Here is a 21,807-nt window from a genome sequence, read left to right on the forward strand (position 1 = left end):
TTTATCATGCAATATTCCCAATAGCTTATTATTGGCTTCCACAGGAAACTTAAATTTTAGTACATTTTGCATTTCCCCTATGTATTTCCTTCAATTTTTTCCTTTTGGCAGGTCCACCAAATATGATAAAAAGTTCCATCAATCTCTTGACACTTCAAACGTTTTCCTTTATTAATTTTCTCAATGTCTTTTAGAGTACAAACCACCCAGCTATGATACTGGTCATTATAGATCATGTCTGAGATTGTATTGCTGATCCTGAGTAGCTGTTTGTTCCTCTGTATCCATCCTGACCTGATGCCTTGAGATCTTGGAAGCAGGGTCAGCCCTGATTAGTATTTGGATGGTGACCTCCAAGGAATACCGGGATCACAATGTGGAGGTAGGCAATGGCAAATCACTTCTGAATGTCTCTCACCTTGAAAACAATAAGGTAAAGGTATCCCCTGTGCAAGCACCGAATAATGTCTGACCCTTGGGGTGACGCCCTCCAGCGTTTTCATGGCAGACTCAATATGGGGTGGTTTACAAGTGCCTTCCCCAGTCATTATCGTTTTACCCCCCAGCAAGCTGGGTACTCATTTTACCGACCTCGGAAGGATGGAAGGCTGAGTCAACCTTGAGTTGGCTGCTGGGATCGAACTCCCAACCTCATGGACAGACAGCTTCAGACAGCATTTCTGCCGCTTACCGCTCTTTTTGAAAACCATACAGGGTCGTCAAAAACGTCAGCTGTGATTTGATGGCAAAAAACTAAAAACTACATTCAAAGGTGCTTTAGGCTGATCCTGCATTGAGCAGGGGGTTGGACAAGATGGCTTGTTGTGCTCCCTTTTCACAATTCTATCATTTCTCAACCTTACCCTTTTCCTGTGTTTTTTAATAGCTTGTCAAGCCGCCTGACCCACGCGACCACATGACAGTGCTAAACTGCTAGATAAAATATCAACTTCAGCACCCTCCCTGAAAGCAGCAGCCAGTTCACTTGCGATAAACCCTTTAGGGAAAAAGAAGAAAAAAAGAACAATAGCACTTATATCTAATCTGTTGCCACAATTCAGAGAATACCCACCACACGCACAAAGGGATTTTTCTTTTTAGCAGCAGCAGCCGAGCCGAGCAGGACGTTTAGCTCGGGGCAGAAAAGACAGCTCTCTTCTAGCCTCCCATTAGGCTGCCAGTGGCTTCTGAATCCCAGCTGTGCTGCGACCTCACAGCTGAGGTTACAAAGCACAGAAGCATTAATGAACCTTTCTGTTTCGCCACATTGCTCAGGCAGTGCCGGAGAGACATGCCTTCCAGAACGAGCCGCTCTCTCCGCCCATCTGCTGCACGGATTTCGCGGCAGCAGGAAGCAAGAGGCCTCTGAAGAACCTCCCATGTCAATTCCACCCCCTGCAGCGCAGCAGACCAAGGGTAGTCAAACTGTGGCCCTCCAGATGTCCATGGACTACAATTCCCAGAAGGCTCCTGGGAATTGTAGTGCATGGACATCTGGAGGGCCACCCTTTCAGTAGACCAGGGGTAGTCAAACTGTGGCCCTCCAGATGTCCATGGGCTACAATTCCCAGGAGCCCCCTGCCAGCAAATGCTGGCAGGGGGCTCCTGGGAATTGTAGTCCATGGTCATCTGGAGGGCCGCAGTTTGACTACCCCTGCAGTAGACAGTAGGGGCCAAGTTATCTACCGGCAGAAGCGTTCCACGAAAAGGCCGCGAAGATTGCGTTCCAAAACGGTTGCCGTATTAAGTGAAATCTGAAGTCAATTTCTTTTATAGGAGACTTTGAGTTTGCTATTGCTACTTGTGAGTTTTGAAGATGGTGTTTTGGACTGGATGAAAAAAAGGTAGTCTCCCCCCGCCCTGCCCCCCACTACCTGCATGAAAAACAGTTCTGTTGCAGCCTAAAAAAAAATGCAACATGTTTAATTGCGCAAAAAACTGTTCTGAAACAAAGATCAAGACGGGGTAGACAAACTGACTGTAGCAGGAGAAAGGAGCAAGAATCCAGAAGCACCTGAAAGACTAACAGAATTTATGGCATGGGAAGAGATTTTGTGAATTGCCGCTCACTTCCAAGATGGATGGCTGTGCTGTTGGTCCCTTTCGTAGCACGAGAAGAGAGCCAGAGACCAGGGATACCTGAAAGACTAGTAAGATTTATGGCAGGGGAGGAGCTTCTGTGAGTCACGGCTCACTCCCAAGATGGTTCGCCCTGTTAGTCTGTCTGTAGCAGGAGAAAAGTGCCGGAGTCCAGGAGCACCTGAAAGACTAGCAAAATTTGTGGTAGGGGAGGAGCCTCCCCTCCCGCAAAGGGTGTCTGTTGTGGGGAGAGGAAAGGGAAGGCGACTGTAAGGGGCTTTGAGACTCCTTCGGGTAGAGAAAAGCGGCATATAAGAACCAAATCTTCTTCTCCTTCAGTAATATCAGGGCTCTCTCAGCCTCCCCTCCCTCATAGGGTGTCTGTTGTGGGGAGAGGAAAGGGAAGGCGATGTAAGCCGCTTTGAGACTCCTTTGTTTGGAGAAAAGCCGCATCTAAGAACCTCTCGTGGCGCAGAATAGTAAGCGGCAGAAATGCTGTCTGAAGCTGTCTGTCCATGAGGTCGGGAGCTCAATCCCAGCAGCCAGCTCAAGGTTGACTCAGCTATCCTTCCAAGGTTGGTAAAATGAGTACCCAGCTCGCTGGGGTTGAAACATTAATGACTGGGTAAGGTACTGGCAAACCACCCCATATTGAATCTGCCATGAAAAACACTGGAGAGCGTCACCCCAAGGGTCAGACATGACTCGGTGCTTGCACAGGTGATATCTTTACGAACCTTTAAGAACCAACTCTTTTTCTTCAGTAATATCAGGGCTCTCTCAGCCTTACCTTCACAGGGTGTCTGTTGTGGGGAGAGGAAAGTGAAGGCGAATGTAAGCCGCTTTGAGGTGGCATCTAAGAACCAACTCTTCTTCAGAGAAGTGGGTACGGTAGTTAGAGGTGGGAGCCAGCCAATTGATCTTTATAAAGTCTAGACCTGAAGAGCAGTCTTTCTCCACACAGGTTTTTTCTCATGTCCCCAGAAGGGTTTTTCCAGTTGAGTGGGAATTAATTCCTTTCTGCAGTTTAAACATTTAAGCATCATCATAGAATCATAAAGTTGGAAGGGACCTCCAGGGTCATTTAGCCCAACCCCCTGCACCATGCAAGGACTCACAACTATCTGCCCACCCACAGGGACCCCCCACTTTCATGCCCAAGTGATCCCCTTTACTAAAAGTCTCCAGAATTCAGCCTGGCCTGGAGGGAATTCGCCTACCGTCAGGCGATATGATCATATATGGTTACGTTGAGTCCCTCTCCCCTATTGGCCAATGATGAACCTGGAGGGGGTAGAAAAGGTAGAGGCCCCAGTCATAAGAATCCTTGCTGGCTGAGTCTCATCACACATGGCAGTGAGTGGAGTCCAGAGAGGTAAGGCCATGTTACTTCCAGGGGCGTGACAGCGTGGTGTAGCCTGCTGACATCACTTCTGGGGTTCCTTGAAGCTTGAAGAACATTTCCGGGGTTTCTCAACAGTAAAAAAGTTGAGAAAGGCTGCTGTAGAGGAACAGGGGAAGTGGCCAGCTGAACTTCTAGGAACAGGTTTGTAACACTCCCCTGGGACAGTCTGGGCATTCCTGGAATTATGAACAGGGACTGAGCCGTGATGAACATGTTTAGGACTGCGATCTTGCAGCCCAACCATATATGCATTTAGGAAGATGACCCACAGAGCTCAAGACTCGCTTCCAAGATCAACATGCATAGGGGGGTTTAACATCCTGCCCACTGAACCCATTTCTGGGAGGCCAAATATACACGGCAGGCAGCGTCCACATTTCAAGAATATGTTCTACAACAGTGGTCCCCAACCTTTCTGAGGCTGGGGACTGGCAGGGCAATTGCCCTGCCTGCGCATTGCGCCTGCGCGTCCAGCGCCTGTGCAGCCAGGCATGCGCCATGCGCGGCCGAAATCACACATGCGCACATCCGCAAGTGCCGCGCATGCAGGCTTGCGGCCGCACATGGCACATGTGTGGCCCTGATTCCCTCTCCCCGCCCTCCTGCAGTAAGAAGCTTCCCGGGCCGCAAGCTTGCAGCCTGTGAAGTTTTTTACTGTGGGGGGGGGGGCGGGGAGAGGGAGCCGCGGACTGGCACCGGGCTGCGGCCCGCAGGTTGGGGACCACTGTTCTACAATTCAAATGGAGGCGGTGGGAGGGAAATGGCTGCTCTAGGTTGCCACGGCTAAGCATCTTACACCACCCTGAAGGCAGACAAATGTCCTGGCCCGTAAGGTCTCATGATCCAGGGCCTGCTTTGTCAGATGATGGTTTTCGTCCAAAGATCTTGGACTCAGGAAGACTTAAGCCACAACACATGCGTTAGCCTTTTTAAAAGGCCACAGACTCTTTGGTCTATAATTAGCCTCACTTTCCTATTCAGTGTGATTCCCCACTAATCATTCGACTTTCGTTTCTTCAGTGCAGGAGGCTAAGTCCCGTTTACTTTCTGCAGCATAACTTTCTCATTCGAGATGCCTTTCATTGTCCACCGGTACCCGCGAACCAGCTTTATGGGCCCAGGCTTTTCCATACGTGCAAATCGCGGCTGTGCTGCAGACCTAAGGAAAGAGTCCACAAAGCAGTCTCTTCATACTCAACTTTAATATAAAAAAAAGACAAAATCATTTTGCAATGCTTTAAAAAGGTCCCCTTTACAAACCGCATAGTGTGAACACAAAACGCGAGTTACAGAAATGGGCATTGGTTCTGCCCAGGCTGGAAAACATACAAAAGCCATTTTCAAGTCAGTTGCTTGGAAAGCACTTTAAATGATTGAGGCTGCGGTCTAGAAACAGGTTCCTTGTGTGCAGCCCTAACTGAGCTCAGCAGACGGCTGGTTACGCAAAAGGATTTCCGACTGCAGCCTCACTTAAGACAAAGACGGTTCTTTATGCGTACGCAAGACAGGGGATTTTATGTTTTGAAGAGATGTCTGGGGCTGGATGTGGTGGGGATGTTTCCCCAATGCCTCTCCTTTTGCTGACTCGAGCAGTTCCCATTTCTAGAAAAACAGTGCAGCATTTTGAGACCCTCTGTACTGGGAGTTAAGACCTCCCGACGCTTGAAAGTTCATGGAAAGATGTCAGAATGCTTCGAAACAAAACAAAAAACAGGGAGAGCGCAAGATTTCCAAATGTGGGCACTGCAAATTTGTGTTAGAGGTGGCTAAAATCGTTCAGCAGCTAGAAACAAATAGAAGAAATACCCTCATTAAAATATTAATGAAAGACTGAAGAGCATCGCTCTTCCCCCACCACATAGCTATATTTCCTTTTCCGGATGTAAAAACAGGCCTTTTTACCGGAAGTGTTATTAGGGGCAGATGCGTCTTTTCACCAGAGCCTGTTTTTTAGGAGAAGACCGCTTACGTATGCTCAGGCAGGTGGCTGCTTCAGTTTTTCTGGACCTGAACGCTAACCGGTTGCTATGACTTCCGTTAACCAAGGCGCAACCAAACCAACCAAACCTTGGAGCAGATGGAGTAAAATTCACTCTAGCAAACACTCTTGAGAGACCTTCTGTAACAGTCTTGTAACAGTTAGTGCAAGGTAAGGTACATTTGTTTTTGCTTTTTTCCCCCCAAAGACAGAGCAAGTAGGATGGCAGACTTCACAAACATTCACTGGATGATATAAATATTATATAAATAAAACCGACAAAAATATGTGCTTGAAGGTAACAAGAAACACGGCTTGGACTGAAGCGTGAAACCACGGAGGGCTGCCGCAGCGCTTCTCCGATGCCTGCTTAAGAGCTGTTGCAAGAATAACTCTCCACTTTTTTAAGCACACTCTCTTCTCTACGATGGAACGACAACAGCTGGTCCTACATTAAGGTTGTACATCTATACACTTCTACTCAGCTAAGGGAGGCCCATAGCGGGGTGAGGGGGGGGGAATCCCTTTGTCGAAAGTGATTAAAAAAATACAACTGCCAATACGTCAGGGCACTAAATAAGCAGTTGACCGAAGATCTGTAGCAAAAATATATCTTCAGAAAATAGTTGAAAAATTCTGAACACTGATAAACATTTTAAAAAACTTAGCTATATATTTTGTAAAAACCCAGAAAATAAGTATGACCGGATTTTTTTTTTTTTTTTGAGGGGGCGGGGAGGAATGAGCTAGGAGACGGGGATTCGCGGCTTTTGGCTCTTCAAGAGCTGGGTGGCAAATAAGGACCCAAATCTGGGAAGCTTTTCCTTGGAGTTAAGGAGGTAAAGCCAAGCTTTGGCTCCTCAGACCAGTTGGCTGAAACGGTCAGAATGCTCAAGTCCGCTGAGATGGTGCAAGCAAGTACGGGAGGTTGATGGAGAGGTTTTGGTCTGAACCCGACTGGACCGGATTTAGGCTCGGACAGACCGAGAACTTCATCGCTCCCTTTCACGCATCAAGCCTCCCCAACATGTAAAACTTTCCGGGAAGACAAGATGATCGACAGAGAACTGTTGCAATATTTTGAGCCTCTTCTAAAGGCCAGAAGGGCTCGGACAACTAATCTAGTTTCCAAAGTGTTGGAAACTTGTGTGTGTGTGTGTGTGTGTGGGGGGGGGGGGGGGGCTTGATGGCTCGGCCCGGAGACCTGGTGTGATCAGCCCTGGAGCCTTTAGAGCTGTTGAGCCACTGTAGTGAAGCACCATGGAGCTTACCCAACAGTCTGTGATACAATCCAGAGTGGGGACTGTGATATCCAAGTGGCAGATCTGAAGGCCTGCTAGACACAGGCTCACGCCCGGTACACTTGTGCTCTGAATTGAGGCCGTTAGAAATACGCACTGATGGATCAGCCGTTACAAGTTGCAGGTTAATTTTATACATGAATACAGCTTTGAAAAATGAAGGGCTTGTGTGGGGGAGCTCGCAGACAGCTCAGAGAGAACAAGCTATGGGAAAGTTTTGCTACTCGAGATCCGGCTTCCTCCAAGGATGTCACGCCTGCCCCCTTCCCCTCAAGACTCCACCAGAATCTCCACAAAATGGTCGAGCTCGTTAAGGTCGGATTTACAGCCAGCGCTGGGACTGCCGCTGGCTTGAGGAAACGTTTCGAGTACGTCGCAGTGTCCCATTTTCGAGCTGCCCATCATGCCTGTTAATACCGTGTCGAGGTTGTAATAGGAGCTGTCGACTTCGGAAAAGAGATCTTCGACGGAATCGGCTGTTTTTGTTTCTAAGGTTTCAAATATTTGATCTAGCGACTTATGGAAGCTCCCTCGGTTCTCTGCAGGACACTCCATCTCCCACACGTTATTCTGGAAGTCTCTGGGCGCCTGCACCGGAGCGGGCCTTAAGATTTCCACGCTCCCTTGTAACGGCGCGTCTTCAAAGTCTTTGGAGAAGCCGCTGTACCCTTGGACGAGCTTTTCTTCGGGTTGCTCCTTGGAAGAGCGACAGAGGATGTCTGTCGAAACCAGACGGTCTAAAGAGGATGGCCCTGTACTCTGGGCACTTATCATCTGCCAAGTCCCATCCTGGGTCATTTCCTCCTGGATCTGCCGTACCGTATTGGCTATGAGCACGGAACGATAGAGGTTTGGTTCGACAAGCATGTGACACAGCTGCAGTTTCACCAGAGACATGTCCAGCAGCGACTGGCGCTGGAGGTTGTAAGAAGGGATCGCTTTAAAGCCAGCTAAAGTCCCTTCGATGTCTTCCTCTCCATCGACGCACTTCCTCTTCAGTCCGCGCACGAACATTGTGTCCTGTGGAGAACAGCAGAGCGAGAGGATTACGAGAATGCAAAATGCCCACACACTCACGGGTTTGTGAAAAGAAGAGCTAGATCTTGTGATGTATGTTTCTTTAAGAGGTTCATTCTCTTAGCAGACCTGTGATGCATTTAAGCAACCTTGTTTTTCAGGTGGGGGGGGTTCTCCTTTCGCTATCGCCTTTTTGTTGCTGCTCCAGCTTTCTTTTAATCGTTGTGCAAATAAACGTACCTGTGTTCAACAAGACAATCTGGACGTTGGTTCTTGGGCCAGCAGAGACATTACAGTACTTATATGCCGCTTTTCTTTACCCGAAGGAGTCTCAAAGCGGCCTTCCCTTTCCTCTCCCTACAACAGACAGCCTGTGACGGAGTTGAGGCTGAGAGAGCCCTGAAATTACTGAAGAAGAAGAAGAGTTGGTTCTTATATGCTGCTTTTCTCTACCCAAAGGGAGTCTCAAAGCGGTTTACAATTGCCTTTCCTTTCGTCTCCCCCAGGCAGGTGAGGCTGAGACAGCCCAGATATTCCTGCTCGGTCAGAACAGCTTTATCAGCGCTTTGACCACCCCAAGGTCACCCAGCTGGCTGCATGTGGGGGACCGCAGAATCAAACCCGGACCACCAGATTAAAAGGCACTCCTACCCACTCCACCAAGCTGGTTCTTGGGTTCTGAACTCCAAGCCCAATTACGACGATGCTGAGATGAATCGCTCATTCACTCTCATCCCTGCTCAAGCAAATATCAGAAGCACCAACAATGAAACATTTCCATCGGTTAAGCATTTTGCAGACTTCTAGTAAACGCAAGCTGCAGTCAGGTCGCTTTCAAATGGCGACGTTGGAGGACATCTACCACCTGATCAATACAAGTATAGCTACTTCTCAATGGGCTTAAGTCTCCGTATTGCCACTCTATTCCAGCACAATTCACCCGGGACCAGCAAATAAGTGTTCTGAATTATTTAATGAGGAGGTGTGTTTAGCTTTCGTGGCTGCAGCTGAGACCAGCTCTCGAGTTAGAGCTGTTAGCAAAGGCTCCCTTTGTACGGCGTTTTTAAAAACAAAGAGCCCCCCGGCCTGACTCGATCCTGACGGATTTTGGAAGTCAAGCAGAGACGGCCTTAATAGTTGGATGGGAGACCACCGAAGAATACAAGGGCTAATATGCAGAGGAAAGCAATGGCAAATTACCTGTGACTATCGCTTGCCTGGAAAACACCCAACGTTGGCTGCAACTTGACGGCGCTTACATACACAATGCACTATATAATGGTATCTGTAGTTCAGCACAATAAAAGTACCTTTTTTGCCTGTAAGTAAACAGCAGGGAGACATGGTGTCCCTATGGAGGAAACCCTCCTCCTTGTAGTCACCTTAACTTCTGAATGCTACGGCAGCAGTAGACTGCATTGAGTTGCATAAAGAGACTTACTCAGCCTGTCTTATAGCTGGGAACAGCTATCTAGGTCGTTCTTCTCCAGCAAACTACCACAGGAGACACGAGCCCTAGCAGTTCCATGAGATCATGCTGCTTGTAAGCCAGCCTGAAAAGCTTTTCCGATCCTTCAAGCAGCTTTGCCAGCGAGATCTGAGCCTAACCACTTTCTCTATGGTCTTTAATCCCATCAAGATGTCAATGCTGTATCCACAATTCCTCTCCCCTTCTAGGAATTCTTGCCTTTCTGGATTGTTGCGGAGGGGGCTGCAGGAAGAAAACAGCAACAAGCCTCTAAGTTGGCTCTGCTTTTCCCCTCTATCAGTTCACATGATTGTTGGAAGAGGTCAGTGGCCTTCAGCCAAACAGTGTCCTTGAACAGGACCATGTCTTAGGCTGCTCCCTCTCTCCCTTAGTATGCTCCCTCCCCAAAGCAGCAAGAAAATCCTCCAGTCTTAGCCCACTGCAAAACCGCTCTCACAACCCCTCCTGCGGACATGCCTCCACACGAACATATATTGGAGGAGAATGGAGGGGTGTAGTCAATAAAGGGTGCCTGTAGGATGCTGAGAATGTGCGTGCCCAAACATGACACTGGAAGCACGCTGACAAAGGCAAGAGCTATTTTCTCACTGGCAACCACAGGATACAATCCAGTGACCTTAAATTCAGATTCTGTGATAAGCACTGCGTAGAGAGCCAGCTTGTTGTAGCGGTTAGGAGTGCGGATTTCTAATCTGGCAAGCCGGGTTTGATTCCCTGCTCCCCCACATGCAACCAGCTGGGTGACCCTGGGCTCACCACAGCACTGATAGAGCTGTTCCAGCCGAGCAGTAATATCAGGGCTCACTCAGCCTCCCCTCCCTCACAGGGTGTCTGTTGTGGGGAGAGGAAAGGGAAGGGGAATGTAAGCCGCTTGAGACTCCTTCGGGTAGAGAAAAGCAGCATATAAGAACCAACTCTCTTCTTCTTCAGTAATATCAGGGCTCTCTCAGCTTCCCCTCCCTCAAAGGGTGCCTGTTGTGGGGAAAGGGAAGGCCAACGTAAGCTGCTTTGAGGCTCCTTCGGGTAGAGAAAAGCAGCATATAAGAACCAACTCTCTTCTTCTTCAGTAATATCAGGGCTCTCTCAGCCTCACCTCCCTCACAGGTTGCCTGTTGTGGGGAATGAGAAGGCCAACGTAAGCTGCTTTGAGGCTCCTTCGGGTAGAGAAAAGCGGCATATAAGGAACAACTCTTCTTCATAGATTGCAGTTCTCCTATCCCCCTTCCCCAACTTGTGTTTTCCCCAAGGACAGAGAAGAATGTGTGTGGATACCTTCATTAATTTCACTAACTCTCCCCAGGCAAACTTTAGTCCATAGAAAAGAAAAATTCCTTACCAATAATTGTGTTTGCTGTAGTCCTTCCTCTTCCCCCATATTACAGAACAAGATTCCATACAGCAGGTGTTCTAGCACCACCTACCTGGGAGCTGTAGGTAAGAAAAAAAATGCATCTTCAGTCATTCCATGCAGCAAATCCTTATAGCGTATCCAGGAAATATTAACATCCAATTTTCTTCTTCTATACATCCCTTCTCAACAAAGTACAGAGAATACATATGAAGATACTTTACAAAGCCCTTCTGTATTTAAGTAACTGCTAATATAAATGACCAAGATGGCCCGGGCTAACCCTTTTGAGCATTTCAATGAGCCACCATAGTGTAGTGGTTAAAAGCAGTGGCTTCTAATCTGGCAAGCTGGGTGTGATTCCCCACTCCTCCACATGAAGCCAGGTGGGTGAACGTGGGCTTGTCACAACCCTGATAGTGCTGTTCTCACAGAGCAGCCCTGTCAGAAGCTCTCTCAGCCTGACTGGGTCTGTCATGGGTGGAGGAAGGGAAGGCAATTGTAAACCACTTTGAGACTCCTTAGGGCAGTGAAAAGCAGTGCATAAAAAACAATTCTTTATGTACACTGCAGTCCTTACAATAAATAGAAAAGCCGGATTTTTATATGCCACTTTTCATCACCTGGAGTCCCAAAAGCAGCTTACAAACACCTTTCCTTTCCTCTCCCTACAATACACACCCTGTGAGGTAGGTGGGGCTGAGAAAGCTCTGAGAGAACTGTGACTGTCCCAAGATCTAGCTTGCTACATGTGGAGGAATGGAGAATGAAACGCAGTTCTCCAGATTACACCACTACATCATACAGGCTCTCATGGTAGCCAATGTCAGGATAAAATAGATCTCTAAATAGACCTGCAGCATTGAGACTGCAGCTTGCCACAGGCCACTAAGTGATTTGGGGCACGATTTAGAACCTTCTAACTTGTAGGTTCAGTCTCCTGAGGTTGGATCCTTTGTGCTCCTCCAGACCCACAAAGCTTTTCATGGTGGCAAGAAGCTCTGTTGAGATCAGAGGACAACTGTTTCTTCCTCTTCACCACAGCCCCCCGCCCCGCCCTTAAGTGGCTTTTGGCCTCACCCCACCAACATATTCCTTTCTACACTCATAGATCTCCTTCCTACTGTTGCTCTGTAGGATCCAACCCTCAGGCACCGTGTGTTCTGAAATGGTAAGGTTTTAAATTCTTCACTTTGGTAGACTTAACACAGCAGCAACTTGAACAAAAGTCAAGGGAAAGCGACCTTAAAAATGTATGACTGACAGCTTCTCACCTGCATCTTGTGAGCAGAGGAGCAGCACTAATTCATTATACCAGGGGTAGTCAAACTGTGGCCCTCCAGATGTCCATGGACTACAATTCCTATGAGCCCCTGCCAGCATTTGCTGGCAAGGGCTCATGGGAATTGTAGTCCATGGACATCTGGAGGGCCACATCTGACTACCCCTGCATTACACATAGGAATACAGCACCTTGAAAATAGACAACTGGATCTCACTAAGCCCAACAATATGGAGATTGCCCCAGGGGAGCTACGATACACTGATGAGACTGGATGCCAGCCTCTGGTCTATTTATTAGGTAGTCCTCTTCCTATCTTCAGAAATACAGTAGCAGCAGTCTAGGCCAGGCTTCCTCAACCAGGGCTTTGTGAATGGGTGGGACATAATTATTTCCTTATATATATTTTAATTTGTTAAACATTTATTAGGTGATATGACCATATCCAGATGGCCAGCGATGGCTCTGGATAGGATGGGGCCCCAGATGGGCACGTACACAGCTAGGCTTCCTAAACATATTCTGCACGATCATGCCGTTCCGGGGGTTTCTCGAAGCCTGGAGAATGTTTCAGGGGTTTCTCAATGGTAAAAAAAGCTGAGGAAAAGCTGGTCTAGGTAAATGTATTACAGAACAAAAGAGAGCTACATTACAGTATAAGAAGAAAGCACTAGGGCATCTAAAGATGACATAACCGTGTGGAAGAATTATATGCACATTCTGAATGTGTGTACCTTAGGGATGCCGGGTCACTGACTGAAGAGAGCACGGACTGCAGAATTTAAGTTCAAGGAATGCTTGAGGGCAGTGGTGAGAGGGTTAGATGGGTGACTTTGGTGGTCGAAAGTGTCATTGAGTCACAGCAGATTTAGGGTGACCTCGTGGGGTTTCCTGGGAAAGAGATATTCTGAGGTGGTTCGCCAGTGCCTGCCCCATGTGACAATCCTGATATTCCTCGGAGGTGTCCCATCCAAATACTAACCAGTGTAAAAACATCAGAACCTTGCTGGATCAAACCAGGGGCCCATCCAGTTCAATGTCCTGGAGGTCCAACCACAGGGCATAGAGAATGCTTAGCTTCCGAGACTGGGCTATCCAAGTCAGGGTATGGATCTCTTGACTTGTGTTGAAAACAATGAGACAGACCTCAGGGGTATGAACAACACTCATCAGCCACACTTGTAAAATTTCCGGAGACTAAATTTTCAATCAAAACTAAGGGGCTTTATAAACTACAAAAGTTGAGGAATGGATTTCCTGAAGAAATAAATGGATAATTTCAGAAAGGCAGCTCTGGTACATGCAGATGTAACGAGAAGGAAGACTGCCAAATTAGACAGGACAAACAGATGACCAGTATAGTTACTGGGGTAATGTGGCAAAGTGATGAACTGAAGGCCAGATGAGTATTTTATTTATTTCGTGTATGGTATGTGTCGCGCAGTCAAGAGATCTCAGGATTGTCTGGCAGCCAGTCAGGGGACATTCAGAGGTTGTTTGCCATTTCCTGCCTCTGAGTCCTTGGAGGAACTCCACCCAAATCCTTGGAGGTCTCCCATCCAAACACTAGCCAGCTTAGCTTCTGTCAAGATTGGGCTTACCTGGGCTTATCCAAGTCAGGATGGCCAGAAAAGCTGGAAAGCTATTTAAATACGCTAAGAAGTCACATATTAAGAAGCATGTCTAAATAGATCATTTGTGCCAGCAAGACTATCACATAATTTATCCTAGCCTATTATACACTATAACGCGCAAGAGAGAAAACATATAAGGGAAAAGAGTCTTTTCACAACTGGATATGGGGAAAACATTTGGAATTTAATTCTCCTAATAGCAGCCCGTGTCTTTGGTAGTCGAGATGGTGATCCCAAAGCCTCGTTCCAACAACTATTCAGCTTCAGCTCATCCACAATACAAGGACAATGCTGGCCTACCTTACAGGGTTATTTGTTAAGCTTGTGAAGCACTTCAACTGACAGGCGTTCAGGAAGCCTTCATTAACTGCAGTACTGTAAAGCCAGACAACTGCAACCTGTAAACATTAACACACCTACATTTTTTTTTTGGTTAATGTATTTGCCGTAGAATGGAATGGCAGCTAACAACAGAGAGGTGGAATAACTATTCAGATGGTGCTAGAGGAAGGTGAAGGCATGAGAGGAATGTGGAGAATGTATAGGAAAGAGACAGGAGAATAAAGAGGGAAGGCTCTAAGGGACCAAATAGAAGGCTGATCAGGCAGTTATGGGAATAGCTGAGCCGGATGGCAAGAGCAGCTTTCGGAGACTGTAGGAAAAAGTCTTCCCAAGGCAGAGCAGAAGTGTCATAGAAAAGTAACATAGGCAAAGATGGCAAGTTATCTAAGACTTATATGCCATCTTTATGCTGAAAATACCACTCAAGATTGCTTGAAAGAGTGGAAGGGAGTACATAGGTAGAAACAGACACTCAGAGTCACCTGAGAAAGAATGCAGGTATAACAAAACGTAAGTCCAGCTTTTAAAGGCACCACAAAAATTTATTGAGCTTTTAAAGTACAGCTGGGCTTCTGTTTCATTTTGTCGCCACAGACTAACACAATTGCAGGTCAGGTATGATAATAGAAACTTTGATGGATGCCCTTTTACCCAGCCCCTCAGGATCAAACTCCCTCCCCCCAGAAGCATCCTCCCAACCTAAACTGAACTCCAAAGCCACCCACCTCCCCAAACCCTTGCTGTCTACAAATGGTGGGTTCCTGCCTCCCCAGGGATTCATCCCACCTTGTTAACTCTTAAGGGGAAGAGGGATATGATCTGGGGCAAGCCTTGGGTTGCCAGCTCCAGGTTTGGGAAATCCCAGGAGTTCCTGGTATTGGCGCCTGGGAAAACGCAGGATTTTCCTCCAGGGGAACTGAACTCTGTCGTCTGGAGAGAACTTGCGCTTCAGGAAGAGCTCCGGCTCCCCCCTCCAGCTAAAGGAATCAATGTCAATTTTGAAAAATTTATAAACATTTCTTTCTAAGCAATTGTACACAACATTTTTTGGGGGGTGACAAAACCCCTTTTTGCGACAGCGATTTCTGGCCTGATGCCTCATAGCCACCCAACATCGTGCCACTCCCCTGGAGGTTGGCAACCCTGGCGAAAGGGACAGGGAAAAGCCAGCAAAGAAGCGAGGGAGGCAGGAAGCGGAACAGGCCAGTCCAAAGCGATTGAGCAAGACCCGTTTTCCCCTTTCTTTAAATTTGGGAAGGGAAGGAGGGACTGGTACTTTCAGCCAGGGGGAACGAAAGATTTCTTAGAGAGGACTTCGGAAGGGGGATAAAGGGATTGTCCTTATTATCTTAAAAAGTTCATAGGCAGTCATGAACTGAGAAAAGGTTAAAGGTTGAAGGCTTCTCATCCCCCTCACCCCCTCCCTTCCGACGCCTCTTCCCCTCCCCCTGCGCGGCCGCCATTTTGAAGCCGTGGCTCATTGACCCTGCGCGGCGCTCCGTCGCCTCGGCCGCGGCCCCTTTCGCCCCGTCGCCTCCCGGGGGCGGGATTCAAGGTCAGGGGGGGGCGGGGGTGCTCCTTCGCCCTCCTTCCCCACCCAGCCCCGCTTACCGACTGAACAGGCGCCGCCTGCCCCCGCGCCGAGCCCGCGCCCGCCTCAACGATCTCCGCGCCTGAAGAGAGGAGGGGCGGCGCCAACGGTCCCCCAGGCCCCGCCCCCTCCACCCCCGCCATCTTATTGTCAAACCCCCACAAAAGGCGCCCCGGGCCCCGCCCCCTTTCTCCCTTCGCCGCCTTCGCCATTGGCCGAGAGGAGGACGGCGGAGGCGCTCGCGGCGCCGCCCTCACCTCCCGCCTCCGCTTCCTATTGGCTGGCGGGACGGGTTCTCTGAGATCAAATGTTCCAGGAGCGGAGTCAAAGGCGGCTGTGTTCAGTCGGCGGCTTTCTCGCCCCGTCCTCTCTCTTTCTCTCTGTTTCACGCCCGGCTTGCTATTGGTTGCGGTGGCAGTTGCTATAGAGATGGCAGTCCCGCCCCTCGTTTGTCAGTGGCTGGCCAAGGAGGCAAAAGGGAAGTTTCAAACGCCTGCCAAAGCTGCGGCCGTAGCTGAGAGGCATTCTAATGGGGGGTTGGCTTGCCAACCTCCCGGTTGGGGGTGAAACGGAGTCCAGCGACACCTTTATGACCAACAAAGCTTTGTTCTAGCGGTGTGTGTGTATGTATGCATATATGTATTTATTTATAAATTTATAGCCCGCCACTCCTGCAAGGCAGCATAAAATCCTGTAGGACCCCATTTAAAACCCTATTAAAACAGAGAGGCTGATTCTGTGAAGGTTCAAGGGGGAGGCAGGTTACAGTGGATGAGCTGAGTGTCCTGCATAGTGCAGGGGGTTGGGCAAGATGACCCAGGAAGTCCCTTCCAACTCTGTGATTCTATGATTCTAAATTCCATCTAAACCTCTGGAAGAAGTTCCTGACAGTTAGACCGGTTTCTCAGTGGAACAGGCTTCCTCGGGAGGTGGTGGGTTCTCCATCTTTGGAGACTTTTAAACAGAGCCTGGAGAGCCATCTGACGGAGAGGCTGATTCTGTGAAGGTCCAAGGGGGTGGCAGGTGACAGTGGATGAGCGATAGGGTTGGGAGTGTCCTGCATAGTGCAGAGGGTTGGGCAAGATGACCCAGGAGGTCCCTTCCAACTCTGTGATTAGAGCGGTTTCTCAGTGGAACAGGCTTCCTCGGGAGGTGGTGGGTTCTCCATCTTTGGAGACTTTTAAACAGAGCCTTCAGAGCTATCTGACGGTGTGGCTGATCCTGTGAAGGTTCAAGAGGGTGGCAGGTGACAGTGGATGAGCGATAGGGTTGTGAGTGCCCTGCATAGTGCAGGAGATTGGACTACATGACCCAGGAGGTCCCTTCCAACTCTATGATTCAATGATTCAGGAAACCCTTTCAGGACCATCAAGAAACCCCAGGGTTTCATGTAACCCTGGTTAAGAAAGCCTGATATATTCTGTTATAAACTGTATTTTAATATGCCAAGATTACACATTCGATCTAGTGGCACATCTGCATGCTCCACCTGGAAGTTGGTAAACCTAGCTGGGACTGGAAGCAGTAGACAGGGTGGCCTTGGGGAGTGCTGAGCTTTGGGGTGGGAGATTTGCAATCCCTTTCATGTTTGGCCATGAAGCTCATACAGTATCATCTTCAGCGGAAAGACATCTGTCTGAGGCTGAACCGTTTATTTCATCTACTTTCTTGCTCGGTGTCGTGGTTAAGAGTGGCGGCTTCTAATCCGGCGAGCCAGGTTTGATTTCCTGCCCTAATCACTGCGCCACACTGGCTCACTGACTCCCGTGGATTTAGCAGGGCCTAGCTCTGTTTAGCATGGCACTGGGTAGTTGATGCCCTTGGAAGCATGTTCCAAATAAATGACTTATGTTTGATAAACCGGGAATGTATTATCTAATCCATTTTGTTTCCTTGGATTATGTTTGTGTAAGCCAATAAAGGTTTTCTGAGTCTGAGTCTGAGCATGGCACTGTTTGGGCCAGTCATTTTCTGTCCAGCCTACCTCACAGGCATGTTGTAAGGACAGAATGGGAGGAGAAGAAGAAGAAGAGTTGGTCCTTATATGCCGCTTTTCTCTACCTGAAGGAGTCTCAACGTGGCTTACATTCGCCTTCCTTTTCCTGTCCCCACAACAGACTCTTGTGAGGGAGGTGAAGCTGAGAGAGCCCTGATATTCCTGCTTGGTCAGAGCAGTTTTCTCAGTGCTGTGGCGAGCCCAAGGTCACCCAGCTGGCTGCATGTGGGGGAGCGCAGAATCGAACCTGGCATGCCAGATTACAAGTCCGCACTCCTAACCACAACACCAAACTGGCTCTCGACACCCCAACACATTTTTCTAAGAGTTCATATTTTTTTGTAAACCTTGCATTTTTCGGCAAGCCTATGGGGGAAAAAACAGGTCTTGTCTTTTCATAGCTCCAGTCTCCGGATTTAAGTATCCGCAGATGGGGCTGCATCAAGAATCAAATATAATATGGATTTATCTCCTACGAGTGTGCTTAATCCACTACATCTGAGGGCAGTGTTTCCCAAAAGAGTTTGGAGAAGGAAGGGACCTCAGAGCGGGTATAACGCAGCAGAATCCATCTTCCAAATCAGCCATTTTCTCTAGGGGAACTAATCTATGCAAGGCGGTCTTAATGCATGGGCCCAAATTCTGGATGTAATTCTGGGAGATCCCCAGACGCCACCTGGAAGCAAGCTTGGAACAAGGATTGCCAGATGGGAAATACGCAGAAACTCTGGGGGTGGGGCCAGGAGTGGGTGGGATCTGGGGTGAGGTGGGATCAGTGGAGTATAAAGCAGCCGTTTTCTCCAGGAGAGCTGATCTCTTGAGTCCCTACTGAAATCCCATATTTCTCTTTGCAAGAGAGAAGAGCTATGAATCCCTACTGAGAACCCTAATTTAGTTCTTTCTCTGTGTGTGCGTGTGCGTGTGTGTATGTGTGTGTGTGTAAGAGAGAGAGAGAGAGAGAGAGAGAGAGAGAGAGAGAGGCGGGAGGGAACTCTCACAACCCAGGAGCTATATCTTCTTCTGAAGCTCTTGTCTCCTTTTGCAGTTCTCTTTTTTTCTGGTTTTCTGCTTGCAGGCTCCCGTTTGGCCTTCCTTCCCGAAAATCCTTGCTCTGCAGAAAGCCACAGGCCAGAAGGTTGCTGCTGCAGTTTCTTTCAGCTGCCTTTCACTCCACTCCTTTGTTGCCCGGAGCAAAACCTGCCTTCCCTTCCCCGCCCCCCACCCCGCCATCGGGGAAGGGCAGCTGGCCAGCACCAGCCGAGGCTTTTAGCAGTGCTCAGCGCAAGGAGCTTGGGAGTTGGCCGAGGTGCAAGAACAGGATCAGCAAGCTGGAACGGGAAAACAAAATAGTTCAGGCAGCGGGGGAATGTGACTAATTCTCACCCAAAGCGCCTTGCAAGAGAGCGCCGCCTCTTTGCGAAATGCCACCGTCCAGAGGACATTTGCAAGGTCTTCCAGAGCACCTCAAATTCACGGCCCACAATCCTAAACTCACTTATCCTGCTCAAAAAAGAGGAGAGCTGGGGGTTTGTACCCCCTTTTCACTACCCGAAGGAGTCTCAAAGCGGCTTACGATTGCCTTCCCTTCCTCTCCCCACAACAGACACCCTGGAAAGTGGGCGTGGCTGAGAGAGCTCTGAGAGAACTGTGACTGTCCCTAGGTCACCCAGCAGGCTGCACGTGCAGGAGCAAGGAATCAAATCCAGTTCGCCAGATTAGAGGCTACTGATCTTCATCACTATGCCAAGCTGGATTTGTTTAGGAGTAAACGTCTATAAGATTCGGCGGCACAAGAGTTTCCAGATTCCATTGCAATTCATTTTCCTATCTATAGGTTTCATAGAATCATAGAGTTGGAAGGGGCCATAAAGGCCATCTAGTCCAACCCCCTGCTCAACGCAGGACCAGCCCAAAGCATCCTAAAGCCTCCAAGAAAAGTGTGTATCCAACCTTTGCTTGAAGACTACCAGTGAGGGGGAGCTCACCACCTCCTTAGGCAGCCTACTTCCTATCAAAGCTAGGGTTGCCAACCTCCAGGGAGATGATCAAACCAAGAAACAAGATGCTGAATTGAGGCTTCTGAGTGAGCTGTGGTGAGAGAAACTGTTTATTCTAAACGACGGCTGAAAACCAGCCCGGTTGAATTGTTTTTTGTTTTGTTTTTGATAGACTTCCTCAGCAGCCAGTATCTGTATTGAATTCATCAATTTATAAATACATATATTTCAAATATACCAAAAAAACAAACAAACTGCATGATGGTATTTCATATCAAGGTATCTTAAATAAGCTTTTAGAAAAGCTGCAAAATCAGAGTTTCACTAAGAAAAATTCACTGCCCAGCCTAAATTCACTGCCCACCCTAGTCTCCCCCCATCCACGTCTCCGGGTATTTCACCACCAAGAGCCAGCGCTCTTTTCTCAGCAGACTACATGAATGTGGTCTTCTAATCTGGCATGCTGGGTTCGATTCTGCGCTCCCCCACATGCAGCCAGCTGGGTGACCTTGGGCTCAACACAGCACTGATAAAACTGTTCTGACCGAGCAGTGATATCAGGGCTCTCTCAGCCTCACCCACCTCACAGGGTGTCTGTTGTGGGGAGAGGAATGGGAAGGCGACTGTAAGCCACTTTGAGCCTCCTACGGGTAGGGAAAAGCGGCATATAAGTACCAACTCTTCTTCTTCAGTAATCTCAGGGCTCTCTCAGCCTCACCTCCCTCACAGGGTGTCTGTTGTGGGGAGAGGAAAGGGAAGGCGACTGTAAGCCGCTTTGAGCCTCCTTTGGGTAGGGAAAGGCGGCATATAAGAACCAACTCTTCTTCTCCTTTACAAAACTGTAAAATAATAGAGGCAATGTCTATAGCTTTAAGAAAGGAATGTTTTCTCAATGGCTGTTGTGGGGGTTTCTAGGCAACCTCAAAGGCATAGTCCGCCATGGTCTTTTAAATGCTTTTAGGAGTCTATTGTATATGGAGATATGTCCGGTATGGTTTTAATGGGGTTTTTAATATTTTTTTAGAATACGGACAAACTGTAACCCGCCACGAGCCAGTCATGAGAGAGGCAGGCAATAAGTCCAAATAATAAATAAATAAAAATAAATAAATAGCCCCTGCAAGTCTTCAAACGTTGGGGGTTTTTTTCAGTAAAAGACGGGGTTGGGATCCTTTCTAGGGTTGTTTTGGCTTTTGAGGGAAGACTCATTGGGGTCAGATGACTCCCTGTCATGTGACTTGCATGACTAACCCAGGCCTGGCTGCTTGCTAATGCTGAACAACAGCTACGCAACAAAAGCCAGTGTTGTTTAGTGGGTATAGATTCAAACCAGGATTTGGGAGACCGAGGTTCATAGCCCCAATCTACCCTTGAAGTTAGCTGGGTGACCTTGGGCCAGTCATCCCCTCGCAGTTTGACCTACCTCATAGGCTCGTTGTCAGGATAATTCTTCTCTGAAAAATCAAGTGACGGGGAAAAGACATTTTGGCCTTCATATCCTTATTCTTGGTTTCCCAAGGGAATCTGATTGGCCACTGTATGAAACAGGAATCTGGTTGGATTCTAGTTGGAAACTAGTTGGATTCATAATCAGACCCAGAAGGCAATTCTTATATTTGTCAATATTCTAGCAATGTGTCCAGGAGAACAGATTTTTAAAAAAATTTAATTTAAAAACATTTGGGCATGGGTTTGGAGAGTCAAACCCCTCTCCTGCCATGCTGCAGATATGATTCAGACTGGGAAAGGAAAGGGGTGTAATAGTCTTTTAGAATAATCCAGGACATACATGGATTTCCTACTGATGACTTTGGGACTTTTTCTGCATGACCAGCTGTGCAACACGTGTACATGTATGTATTTGCATATGCATTCCAGTGTACCATAAGGCAGTGGTCCCCAACCCCGGTCTGGGGACCGGGACCGGTTCGTTGATCAGTTAGTACCGGGCCACGGCGCCTCCTCGTCCTCCTCCCCAGCTGCTGCCTCGGGGGCTGTCCTGCCACTCTGCCACCGGCTCACCTTTGGTGCTCTCCAGCAGCCGCCATGGCTGGGGCTCCCCCTCAGCATGGCACTGCGCAGCTACTGCTGGCAGCGCCCCCCAGCGGGTGGCAGGAAGTCAGGGGCGCCAGCGGGAAAGCAAAAGGACCAAGGCTAAATTTCTCGAGCATAAAACCAATAGATCACAACAGGGTAAAAAACAAACATTACAAAACGTGGCCAAAATCCCCCAAAACAAAATAGAGAACAATGAGATACATGTGTCTCATAAAACTTTAAAATGCATTGGATGACATAAATGAGTGAACCTATACAGTTTTGCATATGGTCAGCAGGATAAAATTCAT

At 48.3% G+C, this 21,807-nt stretch overlaps 1 protein-coding gene across 5 annotated transcripts; it reads right to left on the bottom strand.

Moving 5' to 3' along the window:
- Nucleotides 1-4,667: 4,667 nt before the first annotated feature.
- Nucleotides 4,668-15,857, bottom strand: LOC143830811 (cell division cycle-associated protein 4-like). Of its 5 annotated transcripts, none has more exons than XM_077323857.1 (3): nt 15,724-15,857; nt 10,606-10,697; nt 4,668-7,783 (listed from the first exon to the last, which is right to left on the bottom strand). In XM_077323857.1, the coding sequence occupies exons 2-3, from the start codon at nt 10,642-10,644 to the stop codon at nt 7,034-7,036; spliced, it is 789 nt and encodes a 262-aa protein (XP_077179972.1). In that variant the 5' UTR covers nt 10,645-10,697; nt 15,724-15,857; the 3' UTR covers nt 4,668-7,033. The 5 variants fall into 5 exon arrangements, with proteins under 5 accessions (XP_077179972.1, XP_077179971.1, XP_077179973.1 ...); XM_077323856.1 differs by lacking the exon at nt 15,724-15,857 and adding an exon at nt 15,487-15,595; XM_077323858.1 differs by lacking the exon at nt 15,724-15,857 and adding an exon at nt 15,495-15,532.
- Between the last annotated feature and the right edge of the window lie 5,950 nt (nt 15,858-21,807).

This window comes from Paroedura picta, chromosome 2, assembly GCF_049243985.1.
Source record: "Paroedura picta isolate Pp20150507F chromosome 2, Ppicta_v3.0, whole genome shotgun sequence".
In the NCBI taxonomy this organism is placed as follows: domain Eukaryota; kingdom Metazoa; phylum Chordata; class Lepidosauria; order Squamata; family Gekkonidae; genus Paroedura; species Paroedura picta.